Source organism: Botryllus schlosseri, chromosome 2, assembly GCF_051294905.1.
Source record: "Botryllus schlosseri isolate E-star chromosome 2, Bs_hap1, whole genome shotgun sequence".
NCBI classification, from domain to species: Eukaryota; Metazoa; Chordata; class Ascidiacea; order Stolidobranchia; family Styelidae; genus Botryllus; species Botryllus schlosseri.
The window spans coordinates 32956792-32974900 of record NC_137237.1 but is presented as its reverse complement, the minus strand read 5'-3'; the positions used below and the strand labels follow the sequence as shown (position 1 = coordinate 32974900).

The 18109-nt window shown below is 43.4% G+C and overlaps 1 protein-coding gene across 8 annotated transcripts in view; it reads right to left on the bottom strand.

Moving 5' to 3' along the window:
* Window positions 1-14476: 14476 nt before the first annotated feature.
* The window catches only part of LOC145434449 (uncharacterized), a 60626-nt gene continuing 56993 nt past the window's right edge, over window positions 14477-18109 (bottom strand). For all 8 annotated transcript variants that reach the window (XM_080311803.1, XM_080311807.1, XM_080311805.1 and 5 more), the window contains 2 exons: window positions 17388-17582; window positions 14477-14833 (listed from right to left, as the gene is read on the bottom strand). In XM_080311803.1, coding sequence (XP_080167929.1) covers window positions 14769-14833; window positions 17388-17582 — 260 coding nt within the window. In that variant the 3' untranslated portion in view covers window positions 14477-14768. The remainder of the gene's footprint in view (window positions 14834-17387; window positions 17583-18109) is intronic.

The following is an 18109-nucleotide window of genomic DNA, read 5'->3' as shown; positions in this document are numbered from 1 at the left end:
CAAATTTAGTATGATCCTATGATTGTATTCATTATAATTGTGTGTCAGTTATAATTTAGTTTCCTGGTTCATGGCGCGCATCTGGACACCTTGCACCACTTTGATATCACTGACAATTGGTGTTATGGTACTCTGTAATGGTACTGTGTGCTATAGGCATTTGAAATTATTCATTTACATAATTTCATTATTTATTATTATTTAATATTTTATTGTTTTGCTATTGTTTGAATGTTCGTATCATTCAATTTCGTTTTTGTCGATATTTCATACCGCCGTATCCAGTTTGATGGATACATACATTTGTAAAAAACACAATTTTATTATTATTTCACTATTATTTTCCATTTAATACCATTCACTGCTATTAATAATTGGTTGGCTACAGTGCGCCACTTGGATATCGCTGAAAACTGGTGTGATGCTAGGCCTAACGATAGACTATACGTATTTGAAAGCCATTCCTTAACACAGGTTATAGTTTAAAATTTTCGAATATTTTTCGCGAATAAATTTGAATTTCAATGATTGTTCAGTCGAGCTTATTGGGCCCGTTGGACACCTTGCGCCACTTGGATATCTCTGAAAATTGGTGTGATGCTAGGCTTAACTAAAGGCTATACGTATTTGAAAGCCATTCCTTGACACAGTGAATAGATTGAAAAATTTAGAATATTTTTCGTGAATAAATTTGAATTTCAATGACTGTGCAGCCGAGCGTATCGGGCCCGTTGGACACCTTGCGCCACTTGGATATCTCTGAAAATTGGTGTGATGCTAGGCTTAACTAAAGGCTATACGTATTTGAAAGCCATTCCTTGACACAGGTTATAGTTTGAAAATTTTCGAATACTTTTCGTGAATAAATTTGAATTTTTATCACTGAGCACAATGAGCAGTCAGACGTATCGGGCCCGTTGGACACCTTGCGCCACTTGGATATCTCTGAAAATTGGTGTGATGCTAGGCTTAACTAAAGGCTATACGTATTTGAAAGCCATTCCTTGACACAGTGAATAGATTGAAAAATTTAGAATATTTTTCGTGAATAAATTTGAATTTCAATGACTGTGTAGCCGAGCGTATCGGGCCCGTTGGACACCTTGCGCCACTTGGATATCTCTGAAAATTGGTGTGATGCTAGGCTTGACTGTAAGCTATACGTATTTGAAAGCCATTCCTTGACACAGTCAATAGATTGAAAAATTTAGAATATTTTTCGTGAATAAATTTGAATTTCAATGACTGTGCAGCCGAGCGTATCGGGCCCGTTGGACACCTTGCGCCACTTGGATATCTCTGAAAATTGGTGTGATGCTAGGCTTGACTGTAAGTTATACGTATTTGAAAGCCATTCCTTGACACAGTGAATAGATTGAAAAATTTAGAATATTTTTCGTGAATAAATTTGAATTTCAATGACTGTGCAGCCGAGCGTATCGGGCCCGTTGGACACCTTGCGCCACTTGGATATCTCTGAAAATTGGTGTGATGCTAGGCTTGACTGTAAGTTATACGTATTCGAAAGCCATTCCTTGACACAGTGAATAGATTGAAAAATTTAGAATATTTTTCGTGAATAAATTTGAATTTCAATGACTGTGCAGCCGAGCGTATCGGGCCCGTTGGACACCTTGCGCCACTTGGATATCTCTGAAAATTGGTGTGATGCTAGGCTTAACTAAAGGCTATACGTATTTGAAAGCCATTCCTTGACACAGGTTATAGTTTGAAAATTTTCGAATACTTTTCGTGAATAAATTTGAATTTCAATGACCGTGCAGCCGAGCGTATCGGGCCCGTTGGACACCTTGCGCCACTTGGATATCTCTGAAAATTGGTGTGATGCTAGGCTTAACTAAAGGCTATACGTATTTGAAAGCCATTCCTTGACACAGTGAATAGATTGAAAAATTTAGAATATTTTTCGTGAATAACTTTTAATATTCTTGACTGTATAGTTGAGCGTATCGTATAGTTTTGAGATTTCTTCAAGATGAGTTGCACACACTTGTTTACAGTTTAGCAACATATAGGACTGTCCTATTACTTTCTAAAATAACTGTTTGATCAAGAGAGACATCAAGATTTTGAGGTACGGTGTTTCAGGTGTCGGAACACTATTTGTTTTGTCCAATCCAGATTTTGTTGTCTAGAAATGCATTTTTCGATATTTTGTTTGCAGCAGAGCGACAACTATCAGCTGTGAAGATTTCGCGACGGCGATAGTGTTTCGCGAGATAGCTCTGTTCAGGTGCCAGTCGAGCTTATATTCTTTGTCAGTTGTTTCACAAATGACGTGATGCGATAAAATCAGTCGAGTATTTGTGAACATGGCTGTTCTTATTGTATTATCATGTCTGGGGTATCTTCGGACTGCATTGACACTCTGGACCTCATGTCTGGGGGTGTTTGGACATCATGTCTGGGGATTGTCTGGGGTGTGTCTGGGGAAGGGGCGTTCAGACATCGTGTCTGGGGTGTGTTCGGACTGCGTTAACACTCGGACATCATGTCTGGGGGTGTTTGGACATCATGTCAGGAGTGTGTTCGGACTGCGTTGACACTCGGACATCGTGTCTGGGGGGGGGGGGGGGGGGGCGTTCGGACATCGTGTCTGGGGTGTGTTCGGACTGCGTGTACACTCGGACATCGTGTCTGGGGCGTGTCTGGGGGGTTCGGACATCGTGTCTGGGGGTGTTCGGACATCATGTTTGGGTTGTGTTCGGACTATGTTGCCACTCGGACATCGTGTCCGGGGGATATGGTGGTGCTGCGACTGATGTTATTGTGAATACAACGACTGCTCTTATTGTGAACATGAGACTGCTCTTATTGTGAACATGACTGCTCTTATTGTGAACATGAGACTGTTCTTATTGTGAACAAAATTGCTCTTATTGTGAACATAATCGAACCAACCCTGTAGGACGGAGATGATCGGATTCCTAATATTTAGAATCCGAATCCATCCGGGTCCGGCTGGTAATTTAAAAAATCCGACTGGTAAATTTCGAATCTGGATATCCATGACAGAGTCTGAAAAAATCCTGCTAATTTGTTAAATTCTAGTGAAAAAAAAAACGATTTTCAAATAAAATTCAAAATCATGCTCCCACTCCGGCTACTGAACCGGATCGTGGCCTCCTCTGCTGGATATTATAGAGACTCGGATGAGCTTTGCATCTCAATGCGTCTCCATTCTTCAATCACGCTCCACAAGGTGCATTGCATGGGATGTAAACCAGGGTTCCCATCATATTCTGAGATCTGTAAAAGAGGACAATTTTCAAAAATTCTGAAAGCTTTAGTACCGGAAAAGAAAACTGGGGATTTTTAAATTTTCGACAATAGTACTGTGTTGAATAAAAAAGCTTTCCCATCTCTACTCCCAAATTACCCGTCACGTCGCATTTTTCTTTTGATTGTCTTGCCAACTCGATCGCTTTTTAACATTTTCTGTAGTAAAGTGGATAAATTCCCCCCAAAAAAGGACATTTAGGCGTCCTCCCAGGACACTGCGGTCATTGCCCCGAATATTTCAATGTCTTCTTTACCTCGGAATCAAAAGCGCACAAGTACATCACGAACACACGCGCGTCCATGTCGTCCAAATATCATATGATTGACCGAAAATATCATCGCCCTATCAAATATGCCGGACCTGACGCGTGGAACAGTGTCCCGGTGGCCATCCGACAGTCGACGAGCAATTACATCCACATTCAAGTCGAAATACAATGTACTACTAAATGAATACTAGTAGGCCGCAAGATTACCGGACCACGACCTGACCAATCGATCTCGCGTTCCGTGACACGCCACCCCATTTTTGTTGCATGCTTTCTTCTATACCAGCGGTTCTCAACCTTTTTTGACACGCGCCCCCCTTGGCGATGGTAAAGAAAATCGCGCCCCCCCTGACGGCTTGCATTTATCGTCATGTCAAAAAGAGCACATCAGCTAGTACAAAGGTGGACAACCATCTTGCTAATCACGACCACATTTCGATCACGTATGTAGCCGCATTCCAGGGCATAGCCGCAATGAACGACCTGGACGCTAAATACCTATGGTAAAGTATCCATATCCATTCCCGGTGAACTACGGACTATTCTACTTTTCACAACGGCCTATTGTAGGCACTGAAGTCGCGAGTGGCAATGTCCTGAATAGTTGCTGAAAGCGCATATTGTCGCGCGGAGCGCGAAAATTTTTCAGAGCCGCGAATGAATTGTTATTTCTTGACGATTCCCATTCCGGCTCAGTTTAAGAAGGGCGCTACTGCATTAAAATCGAAAAATGGAGTCTTGATGAATTGCGCGGAGCGCGAGAAAATTTCAAGATTAAATGTAATCTCTCGAAAATTCGGGAGTGAATTCGTAAATGCAGTTTGCATGCTTGCGGCCGCCAACACGTACTAATTAAATTAGGCGTCGACGGCCGCACAAATTCCCTTCTACGGCCGCATTCGGCCGTAGGCCTACTGGCGCAGGTTGCCCACCCCTGATCTAATAGTATACATAAGGTATATCTTACGCCAATTTTGAATCCGCATTCCAGATGTTGAGTCTTTTACATTGCTGACAAATTTCCCCAAACTTGTTCGAAAATAACAAAAAAAGACATTGAACGGTACATCTATTAATTTCAAGGTAGGTTGCACTGAGACTAATCATGATGCTGGTAGTGACTACAGAGAGCACGGCATCGTTCAGTGCTACCGTGCTAAATTTGATCAGTTTTGGAAATGAATTAAATTGAGTTGAATTATAGCCTAATGCAGGGCGAAACCGGGTAACGCATATTGCGTCCAAGTCTGTCTTAGGCAGTGCAGTTCGCTATCTATCAACAACAGCTACCTAGCGCACCGAGATATAGGCTACTGCCAAAGCTATAAAGTAATGAATGAGTTGCACGTAGGAATTGCTCTAAATCTTCAAAGAATATCAAAAATTTGCCAAAATGAAGTTGAGTCAGCCTATACTCCGTTGAGCGCGACTGCTGGAGTTTGAGATTGGCAAGATTTATAGAATACGAAAAAAGTTTAATCTTCAACAATCGTCTTTTCAGAATGGTTGCGAAACACATTTTTAGTCACAATTTATACAGACTTCGTCAATTTCTCGCGCCCCCCCTGAGAGCCTCCCGCGCCCCCCAGGTTGAGAACCCCCGTTCTATACTATTCCTTTCCTTTTCATTCAGCGTGCATGCCTCCTCTTTACATCGCCTAGGCCAAAATGGGTGTCTTATTGTTATTATTAATAAAGGTTTTCAGTGGCACTTATCACCTGTTAAGGTCTTGTGTGCCACGGACGCAAATAAGATTAGGAAAAATTCAAGAAAAAGGTACTCAGGAAAATTCAAGAACAAGGCACTCAGCATGACAACGGCACTCAGATGTATCTACCACTTGATAGAACAAATTCAGCAACAGCGGGCGATAAGGCTGGGTTAGACAACACTTGAAACAGAGTAAAATGAAGATTGAGCCTAGTACACTCGTCGCGCAGAAATCTGCGATAAAATTGATATTTCGGACATACAATAACAAAATGGTACACCGTTTCAGGTACGTGACAACGTTCACAAAGGGGGGAGGGAACACAACCGATTTTGAACAGATGACTCTTCAGCTTGCAGTGTCCAGTGCGGAGCCGGAACATGATGGAGTCGAATAGACGATTAGAGAGCATCGGCGCAGGCGCGAGGATTGATTCTCGGAATTGACGGTAGTGCGACCCGGTGTCCGAAGAACGGTATCGGTCTTGCCAGAGGTCAACACCAGGGCTTTGGAGCCGGAGCCGGAGCCCCGGAGCAGTGCATTTTCGCCGGAGCTGGAGCAGGAGCCGGAGCTCTAAATAAAATTCAGCCGGAGCCGGAGCCGGAGCTGGAGCCAGTTATTTGAGGAGTAGCTCCGGCTCCGACGCATTTCATAAGATGCTATTATATATGCAACAACCACATCTGCTGATTTATCGTAATTGAACAGCAGGCCTGAATTTTAATGCTGTGCACAGCAATGACATATAGAGTAAAGTGCGTTCTAGTGCAACTATGATGTTATCGACAACTGACAAGTATGACGTCACAAGCCAGCACGCCGGCACCTATGTCGTTGTTGCTACATCGGATGTTACTGACGGCTGACCGACTCTAGATTACTATAGATAACTAACCTAGGGGTAGATTAGTAATCTATATAGACTAAGAATGGCGAACCTTTTCGGCTAAAGGGGCACATGCGATTGACGAACGAGTGCGCATTCCACTAGCCGCGCCAAATGGGTAAAAATATTCAAAGTTTATAAATAAACTAGGTCAATAATTTTATTACTTGAGTATATTGCGGGTCTACTGTATACCGCCCGCTAGGCTCAGTTTGCAAGGACACGACTATTCGGCGTTTGGCCACATCGATATCGAAGGTCTCCGATCATATGCGACAATGATTTTGTGCCTATATTTCACCGTCGACGATCTTTATGCGAGCGCGAACGCGAAAAGACTTTCTCCCGTAATTGCGAAATAAGTTAAACTCAATCGGGTAAATTAGGCGTTTTTTCCATTTTCAGTAGGGGTAGGCTACCAAGCAAGAAATCGTGTGATAATTATAAACGCGAAGCGTGAAGAAAAATTTCACTACTATTTTAGTTTATTGTAATGTACTACGATTTACTGAAAATGTGACTGGACCCTGGATCTGCCAATGCCTCGGAACTGATATTTTAGTCATCAACATCCCAAGTGTCGCAGCCAGACTTGTAATTTTTTGTTGGCATTGCAAGTTCACAATTTGAGCAATTCATTTTCGATAATATAATAGGAAATTACCTCGCTGGCCACGCAAAACCATCTCGCGGGCCACATTTGGCCCGCAGGTTGGCCACCCCTGATATAGACAGGCCCATTCGATAATTTCAGAGCCGGAGCCGGAGCTGGAGCCGGAGCAGTGGTAATAATGCGGCTCCGGAGCTGGAGCCGGAGCTAATGTATGATAGAAGAAAGCGCCGGAGCTGGAGCAGTTTAAATTTACGGCTGCTCCAAAGCCCTGGTCAACACACAGTGATCTGATTGCGGTTTTGGCTTCTGGTAGTGACACTGTCGCTGCATCGGTTGGAGGAGGGCATAACGATGCCGTCCTAGCAAGTTCATCGGCTTGGCTATTTCCCGGGATCCTACTGTGTCCTGGGATCCAAGCCAGAGTTACATGGAGGCACTGATTGGTGACCTGAAGTAAGGATTCGAAAATATTTAGTAAAATAGCGTTGGTGCTGCACGGTAGCTCTGTTCGCGATACATTTGAAATGGATTTGAGGGCACCGAGACAATCTGACAGGATGATATACCGAGAGTACGATGAGCCATGTTCTGTAATCCACTTCAAAGCATGAAGAATGGCGCTCAATTCGGCGGAATAACTGGAATATGCATTCGGTAACGCTTTGGATAATTGAACGGAGTGGGCGGGAATGAACAGGCCGTAGCCAACACCGTTCTCAGTCTTGGACCCGTCAGTGTACATCGTTAGGAAACCTGCGTATTTTTCAAAAATGAAATCCAGGCTATCAGATAGGATAACTGGGGGCGTGGAGCACTTCGATATAGTCTCGCAAAGTTCGAGATCGACGTTTGGACACGGCGCGGTCCACGGGGCGGGAAAAGAGGTTGGTTTGGTCTGCAGTTTCAGTTCTCGCAGTGAGGGTATCTGTGTGATTATATTAAATGTTCGGAAGTTGGGGTTTGTTAGATGGTAAATCTCGTGCCAAGTTCCTTCAATGAGCTGTTCATGGTACGGAATCATCGATGGCACCGTTTGCAATTTACAACGGAGGTTGAGACACAGCTGGATATGACGAAGACTAAGCGGCATCTCATTACAAGCAGCTTGTAGCGCGCATATAGGTGAGCTTCGCATCGCCCCACATTAGAGACGTAGTGCACGGTTCGGGATAGTTTGGACTTTCGCAAGGTGACACTTCGGGGCAAAGAAGTATGCTACCATCCCATACTCTATGACAGGACGTATCAGTGCTCTATATAGCATCAAGAGGGATCTTTTACCAGCGCCCCATGCCGTCCCTGTAAGAATTCGAATAAGGTTGAGTCGTTTGCTACATTTATCGACGATCTTGTCGATGTGGTATTTGTAGGACAATGTTTTGTCGAAAGTCACTCCTAAATACCTCACCATATCTTGCACTGAAATGGATTTGCCTCCGAGATGCAAGGACACCTGGGGGAAATTGCGTTTGCGAGAGAATATCATAGCCACAGTCTTGGATTCCGAAATAATGAAGCCCAACTTTTGGCACCAGTCGTGTATGGCGTTGAGAGATATTTGCACATTTTCAACCAGTGACGGGATAGACAATCCACTATCCCAAACAGCAACATCGTCTGCATACATCGCATGGTCACATTTAATAATCTGTGGTAGATCATTAATCATAATCGAAAACAGAATCGGGCTAATCACACAACCCTGAGGCAAGCCATTTTCAAGGGTATAATCTGCCGAAAGAGAGTTTCCAACTCGCACTTGAAACACCCGCTCCGTCAGAAAGTTTTCAATCCACAAAAGCATGTTACCTCGTATTCCCATCTGGGAAAGTTTATGCAACAAACCTTTTCTCCATACCATATCGTATGCACTCTGGAAATCGACGAAGACGGAAACAACTGATCTCTGGTTGTTGATCGCTTTGTAGGCGGTATCGTGGAGACGCAGAATGTGATCGAGAGTGCTCCGACGTTGACGAAAACCGGATTGACTGGGAGATAATAGATTGTTCGATTCAACGTACCACTTCAACCTGTACACAATCATGGTTTCCATTATTTTACAAATGTGACTAGTTAATGAGATTGGCCTATACGACTTGGTTTGAGACTTAATTTTTCCACTTTTCAGGATGGGGACGACAACTGATCGCTTCCAGGATTCGGGTATTTCACTTTTGTCCCACGATCTGTTGAATAACGCAAGAAGATCAGTGAGCGAGTTCTGAGATAAATTTTTCAGCATTTGATAGCAAATTGAGTCACCGCCGGGAGACGTTTTACCACGTGAAGCAATTGCGGACATCATTTCTTCCCGGCTGAAAGGAATATTAATTGGATCCGCAGTAGAAGAGGATAAAATAGGCTGAATCATGCTATCACGCATTTGGTGAGACCGGAATGCCTCTGTGTAGTGATCGGAGCTGCTGACATCACGAAAGAGTCTGCCGAATACATTAGCTTTTTCATAGTCGTCCGAAATAGTGATATTATTGTCAACGATATGTGTGATTGCTCGAGATGCAGTTTGACCAGAGATTGACCTTACCACATTCCATACCTTTTTAAAACCCGAGTGCTCGTTCAAGGATGCACAGAATTCCTCCCAACATGTGCGTTTTGCTGCCAAGATCGTTTTTCGGCATTCTGCTCTCATCTTCTTGAACTGTAACACGTCTGCTGTGGAGAATGTCCGCTTCATTTTCTGAAAAGCTGCTTTTTTACGACGGATTGCTCTTTGACACGTTGCAGTCCACCAAGGCACGGGGTTCTTTTCGGGGGTCTTCAGACGCGGTATTGTTTCCTCAGCAGAGGCGAGCAGGAATTTTGTAATGGTTTCGTTCAACCTTTCGGCATTGAAATCTCGAAGGTCATGTGAGCATAGTTGGTCGTTAACAAGTCTCGAAAGTGTCGGCCAGTCTGCTATATTAAATATCCATCTTGACGGTCTTGGTATTCTGCGAAGGATCCTATCGTTGTAGGTGGTGAAATCGACAAGATGATCGCTCCCAAGAAGTCGCTCTGATACCGTAGTCAGGCATTTTGCCGCAATATCTCTAGAGACCAGTGTTAAATCGATAAGGGACCAGCGATTCACCGCACTAGTTGAGATGTTGAGTCTGGTAGGAGATCCAGAATTTAGTAACACCATGCTATGATGGTCCATAACATCATAAAGCAGCGTTCCGCGTTGGTTGTTCATGGGGCTCCACGACGTGTGGTGAGCGTTGAAATCACCGCATATAATGGCCCTTGACAATAAATTATCGAAAAACTGCAGATCGCATCGGTTCAACGCAGTCTGGGGGTATGTAGACATTGCAGATGGTAATATTGCAAACCTTCACCGCGAGAACTTCGAGTTTGGATTGTTTTGTAAAAAGAAGACTTGATGAGAGAGTTTCAACGACAAAAATGCATAACCCACCGGAGTGAAGAGTTTTGTCTTGCCGATATATGGTATAGCCATGTATCCTAGGAGAGTACCTTTCAACAAGATGCGTCTCCTGCAGAATTATAACGTCAGGTTTCGCTTCTAGCGTCGCGAGATAATGTTTGAGTTCATGGAATTTTCGATAGATACCGCGACAGTTCCATTGCATCAGGTTCAGCGATTGGGTCAAGCTGAAGGCTGTTCTGATGCAGACGGAACAGAGGACTGACAACGGTTGTTGCAAGTGTCAGAGACTGATTTAAGGGTTGCACTCTCAACTGTGTACCCCAGGTATTTGGAGGAAACTTCCGCGACTAGGCTAAATACATTGCTATTCCCGTCTTTGCATGCTGTGACAGTAAGTTGTACGATTTCCGCAACAAGCGCAAGTAGGCGAATTGGATCGAGTTGTGCTATTGATGCAGCTATGTTGGAGGTGCTACGGACTCCGACTGGGGGTTCTCTAGGCTTACCATACGTCCTCTTTTAAGAGGATTTGTCCTCTTTTTTTACTTTTTTGAAAGTGTCCTCGGAGGACGCCCTTTTGTCCTCTTTTTTGAGATTTTGTCCTCTTTTTTGAAAATTTAGGTCAGATTTAGAGGAAATTGCGAGTGATATGCCGCAAATTAGCGCAGAAGTGAAGCTCCGGCGGTCATTTCGGAGGGAAAAGCGGTGATTTCAGCTCTGAGCGAAAAGAAGACCTTTTTTTTTTAGTCATCCACCCAGCAATGTGGAGTGAAAAACGTGATTTTGAGCTCTGAGCGGAAGAGATGACCTTTTTTTTTCTTTTTAGTCAACCGATCATGAAGTGGGAAAAACTTACCGGTTTTTGAGAATTCTTCTCCAGTTTTGCATGTCTGAAATTTCTGAAAAAGTGTCCTCTTTTTTCATTTCCGAAATATGGTAAGCCTAGGGTTCTCGGGATATCGGCTCATTATCGAAACGTTGGTTATTACGAGGCACGAAGAAGCGTAGGTCTGCGTCGTTTGGGGCTGGTGTCGTAATGCGCGATGTATTCCTTCTACTATGTCTAAGCACTTGCGAGTACGCGAGGTCTCGGCTTGGAACGTTATTACTAGCGAGCTCTACATCTGGCGTAATCGGGCTAGGATTTTCGCCTAGTAGTAGGGTTTCTTTCGCCTCGGAGTAGGAAACCTGATTGCGTTCTTTAATTATTTGTATCCGCGCTTCTTCCTTGTAGTTAGGGCAGCCTGCGTATGCTGCACTATGCGGTTTGTTGCAATTGAGACATTGTACTAAATTTTTACAGTTGCTGGACTTATGATCTGATCCCCCACATTTGGTACAGCTATGTTTTCCACGGCATTTCGTCGCTGTAAGGCCGAAACGGTTGCAGTTGTAGCATCTGGTCGGTGGTGGGTTGTACGGTCGGGTTTGGAATCGGAGATAGGCGAATGTCAGAAACCGGGGGACTGTAGTGCTAGCAAAATTTAAAAGAACTGATTGGCAGGGTTCAAAGCCTTCGTCTGTCTTCCTACGAAATCGTTTGACATATGAAACCTTGTACTTTTGGAACCCGTCCAGCAATTCGTCATCTGATATCTCTATGGGCACGTCCCAGATCACAGCCCTAGATGTTGGGGGTTTGGGTAAGAAAACGGATGCCTTAATCGGGATGTTAGTCTTTGCGTGGGTAAGCTTATCGCATTCCAGGAGTTTTTTTACTTGCTTAACATTAACGCAAGATGTAAGCAGATCGCCAGAGTTAAGCATGCGAATGCTTTCCGAACTACCAACAAGGTGAAATATTGCACTGTTGACTGCGGTGGGGTGATATTGCCTTAACGGCCTATTTGTACCGGTCACCAAAACCTTCAAATTATTTCCATCGGAGCACGGCGCACCACTAGCTACATTTTCAGCACTGTTGGACGACGAAGGTGGCGCATAGTGTCTGGCAGGAATCTTAGCATCTGTACTGCAGCTCTCATCGCTATCGCAAAAGTTCTCGTCTTCCGGTCGGACCCGCTTCCTTAGGGAAGTGTGATCCGACACCTCCATTTTAACAACAAGGAAGCAATGTATCTGTCCCTTCACTCAATGCACTTATCTGGGTGCAACAAGCTATAAGATGTTGAACGTGGTTATCAGCTTCCGAAATAGGCCGTGAGTAAGTCTGGGCAAAGATGCTGATTGCTGATCGGTTTTCAGTAATCATCTTATCAAATTTTGAGATTGGGCTACTGAATATTTTCAAATTAGAAATGGAGTCGCGATCATAAATGGGTTGTGCAACCGGATGCAACCGGATGTGCAACCTGCTGGTGCATAACGGCATTTAGGTTTATAAACAGTCATACCCGTGTTACATGACATGACTTTACGATGTACAATTACGTTCCCTGCATTTTCGAAGTCATCATCCGTTCCAGCTCTACCGCTTACTATGATCATGTCGCTGGAGAGAGGATCAAAATTTGATAGTAATGTATGGAAGAACCAATATTATAGACAGATTTCATTCACAAAATGGCCGTGAGCAGAGTAAAATTTATATTTTCGTAATCTATGTTCGTAAAGTACTGTAATAATTTGTTTGGCAGTATTTACGACACGCCAAATAAAACTTCCGGTCTTAGGCTACGGCGCGTTAGGCGGGACACAATGGGACAAGCGGTAGGGGAAATGAGACAGTAGCATACTAAAAATTAAACACCGCATCAGTTGGCAAGAAACTGAAAACCACTGGCGACAAGGATGGACTAGCAGGTTTCCTAGATCAGTTATGATTTACTTCCCGAAGTTTGGATTCGCAATGAAACTTGAACGAAGACCGTTTGTTCGCTGCTTTGTCGCGTCTCATGATTATAAGGAGTCGTAAAATCAGCTTAACGTCCTCCTGACACTGCAAGGGATGTTTGTAAGGGAGTGTGTAGGTGACGATCTTGCTTCTATGCACTCTTCTGTTTTTCTATATTTTGTGAAATCTGCCTTTGGATATCATTGTGCCCCATCCAAGCACACCAGGTCGGAACAAATCATGTGCGAATGAAATGGATGTTGCAGTCACTATCAATGCCGTGCAGGCGTATGTCAGAGCTGAGCGGACGGCGCAGAGAGCTGTGTTCGTCCTGCTACATACTAAGAGGTAGGCCTACAAGGTTTCCACACATAAGAATTCGACCGCATCATATGGAATGCAAATGATTGTTTTGCTTTGGCACAGTGGTTCTTAACTTTTGTTTACCCCACTGCAATAACGATATTCGCTATTATTGTATGCTACAGCCAGACCGTATGGAGACAAGAAGTGTACCTGTTTGATGCGGGTGTGATCAGACTAGTTGACCTTCACGGTCGTATCAATCATTCCTATCTGGAACCTAATACTGTGCAATGTGCATGCATATTTTCTGTACCGCCATCATTGTCGTCTGTTTATGTATTTTGGTTGGATGAAAATGAAGACTGACTCTCTCTCTCTCACACACCAAAATTACGGTAGATCGTGAATATGCCATTTACATTTAATTTCACTTCGGGAGGAAAAAAGCAACAGTGTACTTTGATTTTAAGCCTCCACGAGCATGCGCTCCGGACCAAAGAACTCAGATTACGTAGAAGATCTCTCTGTAGCGATACGGTGCATAAAGCTAAATACAACTATAATTTAAAAAAAGAAGAAATATATTTCATGTATATTGTCGATGCAGTTTCAACGGTGGTTGACGCTCAACTAGTAAGCGCTAAAGAGCGCCCGGATTTTGACCAACGAAAATATGGTAAATCCTATGCTACACTATTCGCCACAAAACTTGAGAACTGCCTATAAAAGCACTCTCACAAAAGCACACATACTACCTTGGATACAATCTAAATAAAACCAGCAACATCACAACCGACAAGTTTAAAATCACAAGCACTCGTACGACCTCAACCATCAGCGGAAACTAACCGCAGACTAACCAGGGCGATCGTTAATCCGCCATTATTTGTTTGGGTAGTAACCAGAACGAAAAATGAGAGTAAGCAATGTGAAACATAACAATTCTCAAAAGTATGTTCGCTCATAATTAAGTCTCATCTCAATTCTTATATTGTCTTCCAATGTGAGTTCATCGTCATTACTTTCCATGTAGGCCTAATCATGATCGAATATTTGGGGACGTTGCTGTAATCGTAATCACAATCGATTACACTGAGACAGTAATCGTTCCATATGTAGCTGCAGCCTAATAAACCCTCTCGCTCTGTCTCACATTGACGAACAACAGCCATTGGTTAATACGCGGGCACAGATAATGTTAATTCACTTCCAGAACCATATATATTTCGTACAAATCATTAGACAAACGATTAAGGTTTCCATCATAATTTAATCTGTAGCGATACTGAACTTCGTCCAATCCTTATTTTCATCAACAGATACAGATCATTTCCGGTTAATGAGGTATCTTTTTGTTTCTATGTTTCCTGTGTAAGTGGAAGAAGGGGCATCGCATAACATATACATGAAATAATTAGAACAAATATATAGATATTCATATTGAAAAGCTCTCCAGATTCTTCCGATGAACTTCTCTTGAAAAGTTTAACCGTAATAGGGTAATCCTGGAACCATTTGTTGAACTGGTTGCACAACTGGTTGCAGAGCACCTGAATAAGAAGTAGGTCTCACAATGGGGCTTTCTTTAGAGTATATTCGAGAGAGAGAGGGCGATAACAGTAAAGACAATTACTCGTCTTTGGGGACATCCCACAATTATCCCCACACCCCGATCGCAAGAAATGTGGATGTTTCAAAAGCAGCGTCGTTAAGGAATTCACTATAGACGAGACAATATCAGTGTTTCAGGTTGGGCTGCATATTGAACAAATGGTGTTTTAAAAGATGCCTTTAAAATTATTTTTTTTCACCGTGGTATAATTATGCCATAATTGTGTAAATTCTTTCGCAAAAACATGTAGTATGACCCTACCGACGATTCGTACGCTTTATATTTGATATGGAATGGTTGGTGGAACCCTCGTAATCGTTGTCGGTTCAACAGTTCTTGCACGTAGATATAGATCATTGGTATGGAATGGGTGGTCTGATGATGTAGTGCTGGTTAAAGATATTTTTGACAGGAGTCGAAAGCCTCTAAAGCAGTGGTTCCCAACCTTTTTCGACTCATCGCCCCCTTTTGAAGCTCCACACCGATCATCGCCCCCCAAATATTGGGAACCAAAAAACAGCACTTTGTCACCCCCCTAAAACGTTGGTCTTTGTCCCCATAGGGTGATAAACCACCTCAGACCCCCTGTCAGCCAGTGTTTTTTTTTTCGCTACATATCAGCTATACCCTAAGACATGTACTGTTTGGTGAGTCACCGTATTTCGCCTAAACGCGCGAAGAGCCACAAATTTATAGAATTCACGTTTGAATCGGTCAGTATGGTCGGGAATTGCATATACATTGCTATCAATTTTTTCATCCTCTTTCTGCTCACGTAATCAGATTTACCGGTAGAGCTGAGTGTGGTGTGTTGGAAAAGGTAGGACAGCCCTAAATAATAATTAAACATCTTCGGGTGTATACCCGTTGGCAGGACCGAAACAACACTTCGTCAGGCCCTCCCCAAAAAAACTTTGGTCTTGGGTTCCCATTGGGTGATAAACCGACTCCCATCACGTTGTTCGCTTTGGCCCCGAAATTAGGCGGAATCGTTGTTATATTGACTTCGTTACATGTTGCTATCTCGAGACCTCCTATATCTGCTATGTCAGAAGGTATGGAACTCGTCAAAACGTACCAAACTAAAAGACGCACATGATTTCAAATTGGTAAATAATTTTTACTTTGCGGGATAGCATTTGTCCTGTAGGGTTAAGGTCACCAGGGCAGGAACATTCGACTCCAGCCAATGAGGCACCTATGGACAATTAAACATATATGTATATATGTCGAAGTTTTCGGTCAGCACAAGGGCATTCCTTTTCGGCCAAGGTCTTCTCGCTGCTGATCGTTCTGGCACACTTCTCAGAGTCGCATGTTACATGGCCTCAAACTTAATATGTCTTGGTGCGTGGTGGTGCAGTAATGGCTGACACCGAAGTCTCCCATTTCCATAAATCCTGCGTAATTTTGTTGGGGGATGGGTATCCCAAAGTCAAGATATAAGAAAATATAAAATCGCGAGCAGCGCGAAAATTTTTCGAAAAAGTTGCGTGAATTACTAAGAAATTACTCCACAATTTATGTTAATTCACGAAGTAATTTAGGCCTCATTCGAGTTTGGGCCCCCACCCCCAATTGGGGGGTTTGGGGTGCGGTAGTTACGGTCCCGACTCCAATATAGCCGTCTTACCGTGCCATCGCCCCCCTATCGCCCCCTTCGTCCGTTTTCGCCCCCCTATCGCCCCCTTCGTTATTTTCGCCCCCCTGGACCGCCAAATCGCCCCCTGGGGGGCGATATCGCCCACGTTGGGAACCACTGCTCTAAAGAGTCATATTCTCCCTAAATTATGACTTGGCAATGTCAATTCGTTGTGACGTCACAAATAAAGATTCGTGAAGTCATGGTTACAAAAAATCAAATGAAACAATAAAAAACTTGTTTTAAACAATGGCGATTTAACAAATGTTTGTTTCAAGTTGATGATTGTTTTGTATGCAACCCTCGTTTCAGGGATATACAAGGTTCAACCTTTTTTCTGGAGGCCACGAGGTCCTGACTTTTTCAGGAAGCAGCTTCCCAAATGGGACGTGGTTAGGTTTGAGCGATAGTGCTGGCCTTTTTTAGTGGAACATTTTCAAATCGGAAATTGGGTTGTGACCCAATTGTTTACACATCAGTTCAGAGAAACGTTCTGGAAACAGATGTTTTTGAAATGCACTGACTGAAAGCTATGAAGTCTTGAAAACTGGTCATTTCTTGACAACGCTCTTCGAGCTCTGGACAATGTCCAACGGAGATACATGATCAACTTGACGTTGGTACGACTTGATCACTCTTGGCGATCGATATTACACCCGTTGAGTTGCCGTGTTTTCCTGCTAACTAAAAGTACCACAGACCGTTTTTGCACTAGGCTTTTTCAACTCATAGCCCAGCTGCTGCGATTGGCCATGAGGGGTCAAGACAAACGTTTCACAGGCCGGAATTCCAGAGTCAAGCTTCCATATAATTCCCTACGAAGTACAGCGTATAACAGTAAGGAACTCACAGTGCAGACTGAAATCACTGCAGCAGGTATTCGAATTTAGACAGGCCGCCTGGCAGGAACACGATCCCGTAACTGATCCGCAAAATCCCTGGCAACTCCCATATCCATAACCACCAGAAGCGCCACCGTATCCCGGACCATAGCCCATTCCCGCACCCTGTCCATATCCAGGACCACTACCATAAGATGGAATGCCTGAAACGTAAACATGGCGGTCGGCTTAGGCTTGAGTACGTAACTGCGTATATTCGAAGCATTCGTTACTATACTAACATAACTATTATATGATTCTCAGATAACTTCATCCAGAGGTGTCCAGTAACTAAGTGATTCTACTTTTTCGGAGTCAAAGTAGGTCTTGCCAATTTGCACTACTTAATCAAGTGGTCATGGTTTTAGACTACTTACACTCCTATACTTGACAGTTAGCCAAGTTTTTTTAGGCTAACTGTTTCCTTTTTACACTCTGGTTTAAACAGTAGAGAACAGTTTGGTGATGCGTTTGAGTCTCTTTTACGAATGAGACTGTCTTAACATCCACGTGAAATATTCCTTATATCAAGGTCAACTGAATATAGCCTACTGTTGCAGATTGACCTGTTTGTGGTGATATTAGTCATTTTGTTTGGCACAGCCCGAGCTATTAACCCCTGCGGCCGAATTTGTGATATCATCTAGTAGACTACCTAATTTGGATTCGTATATAGCCGAAGATGAATTAT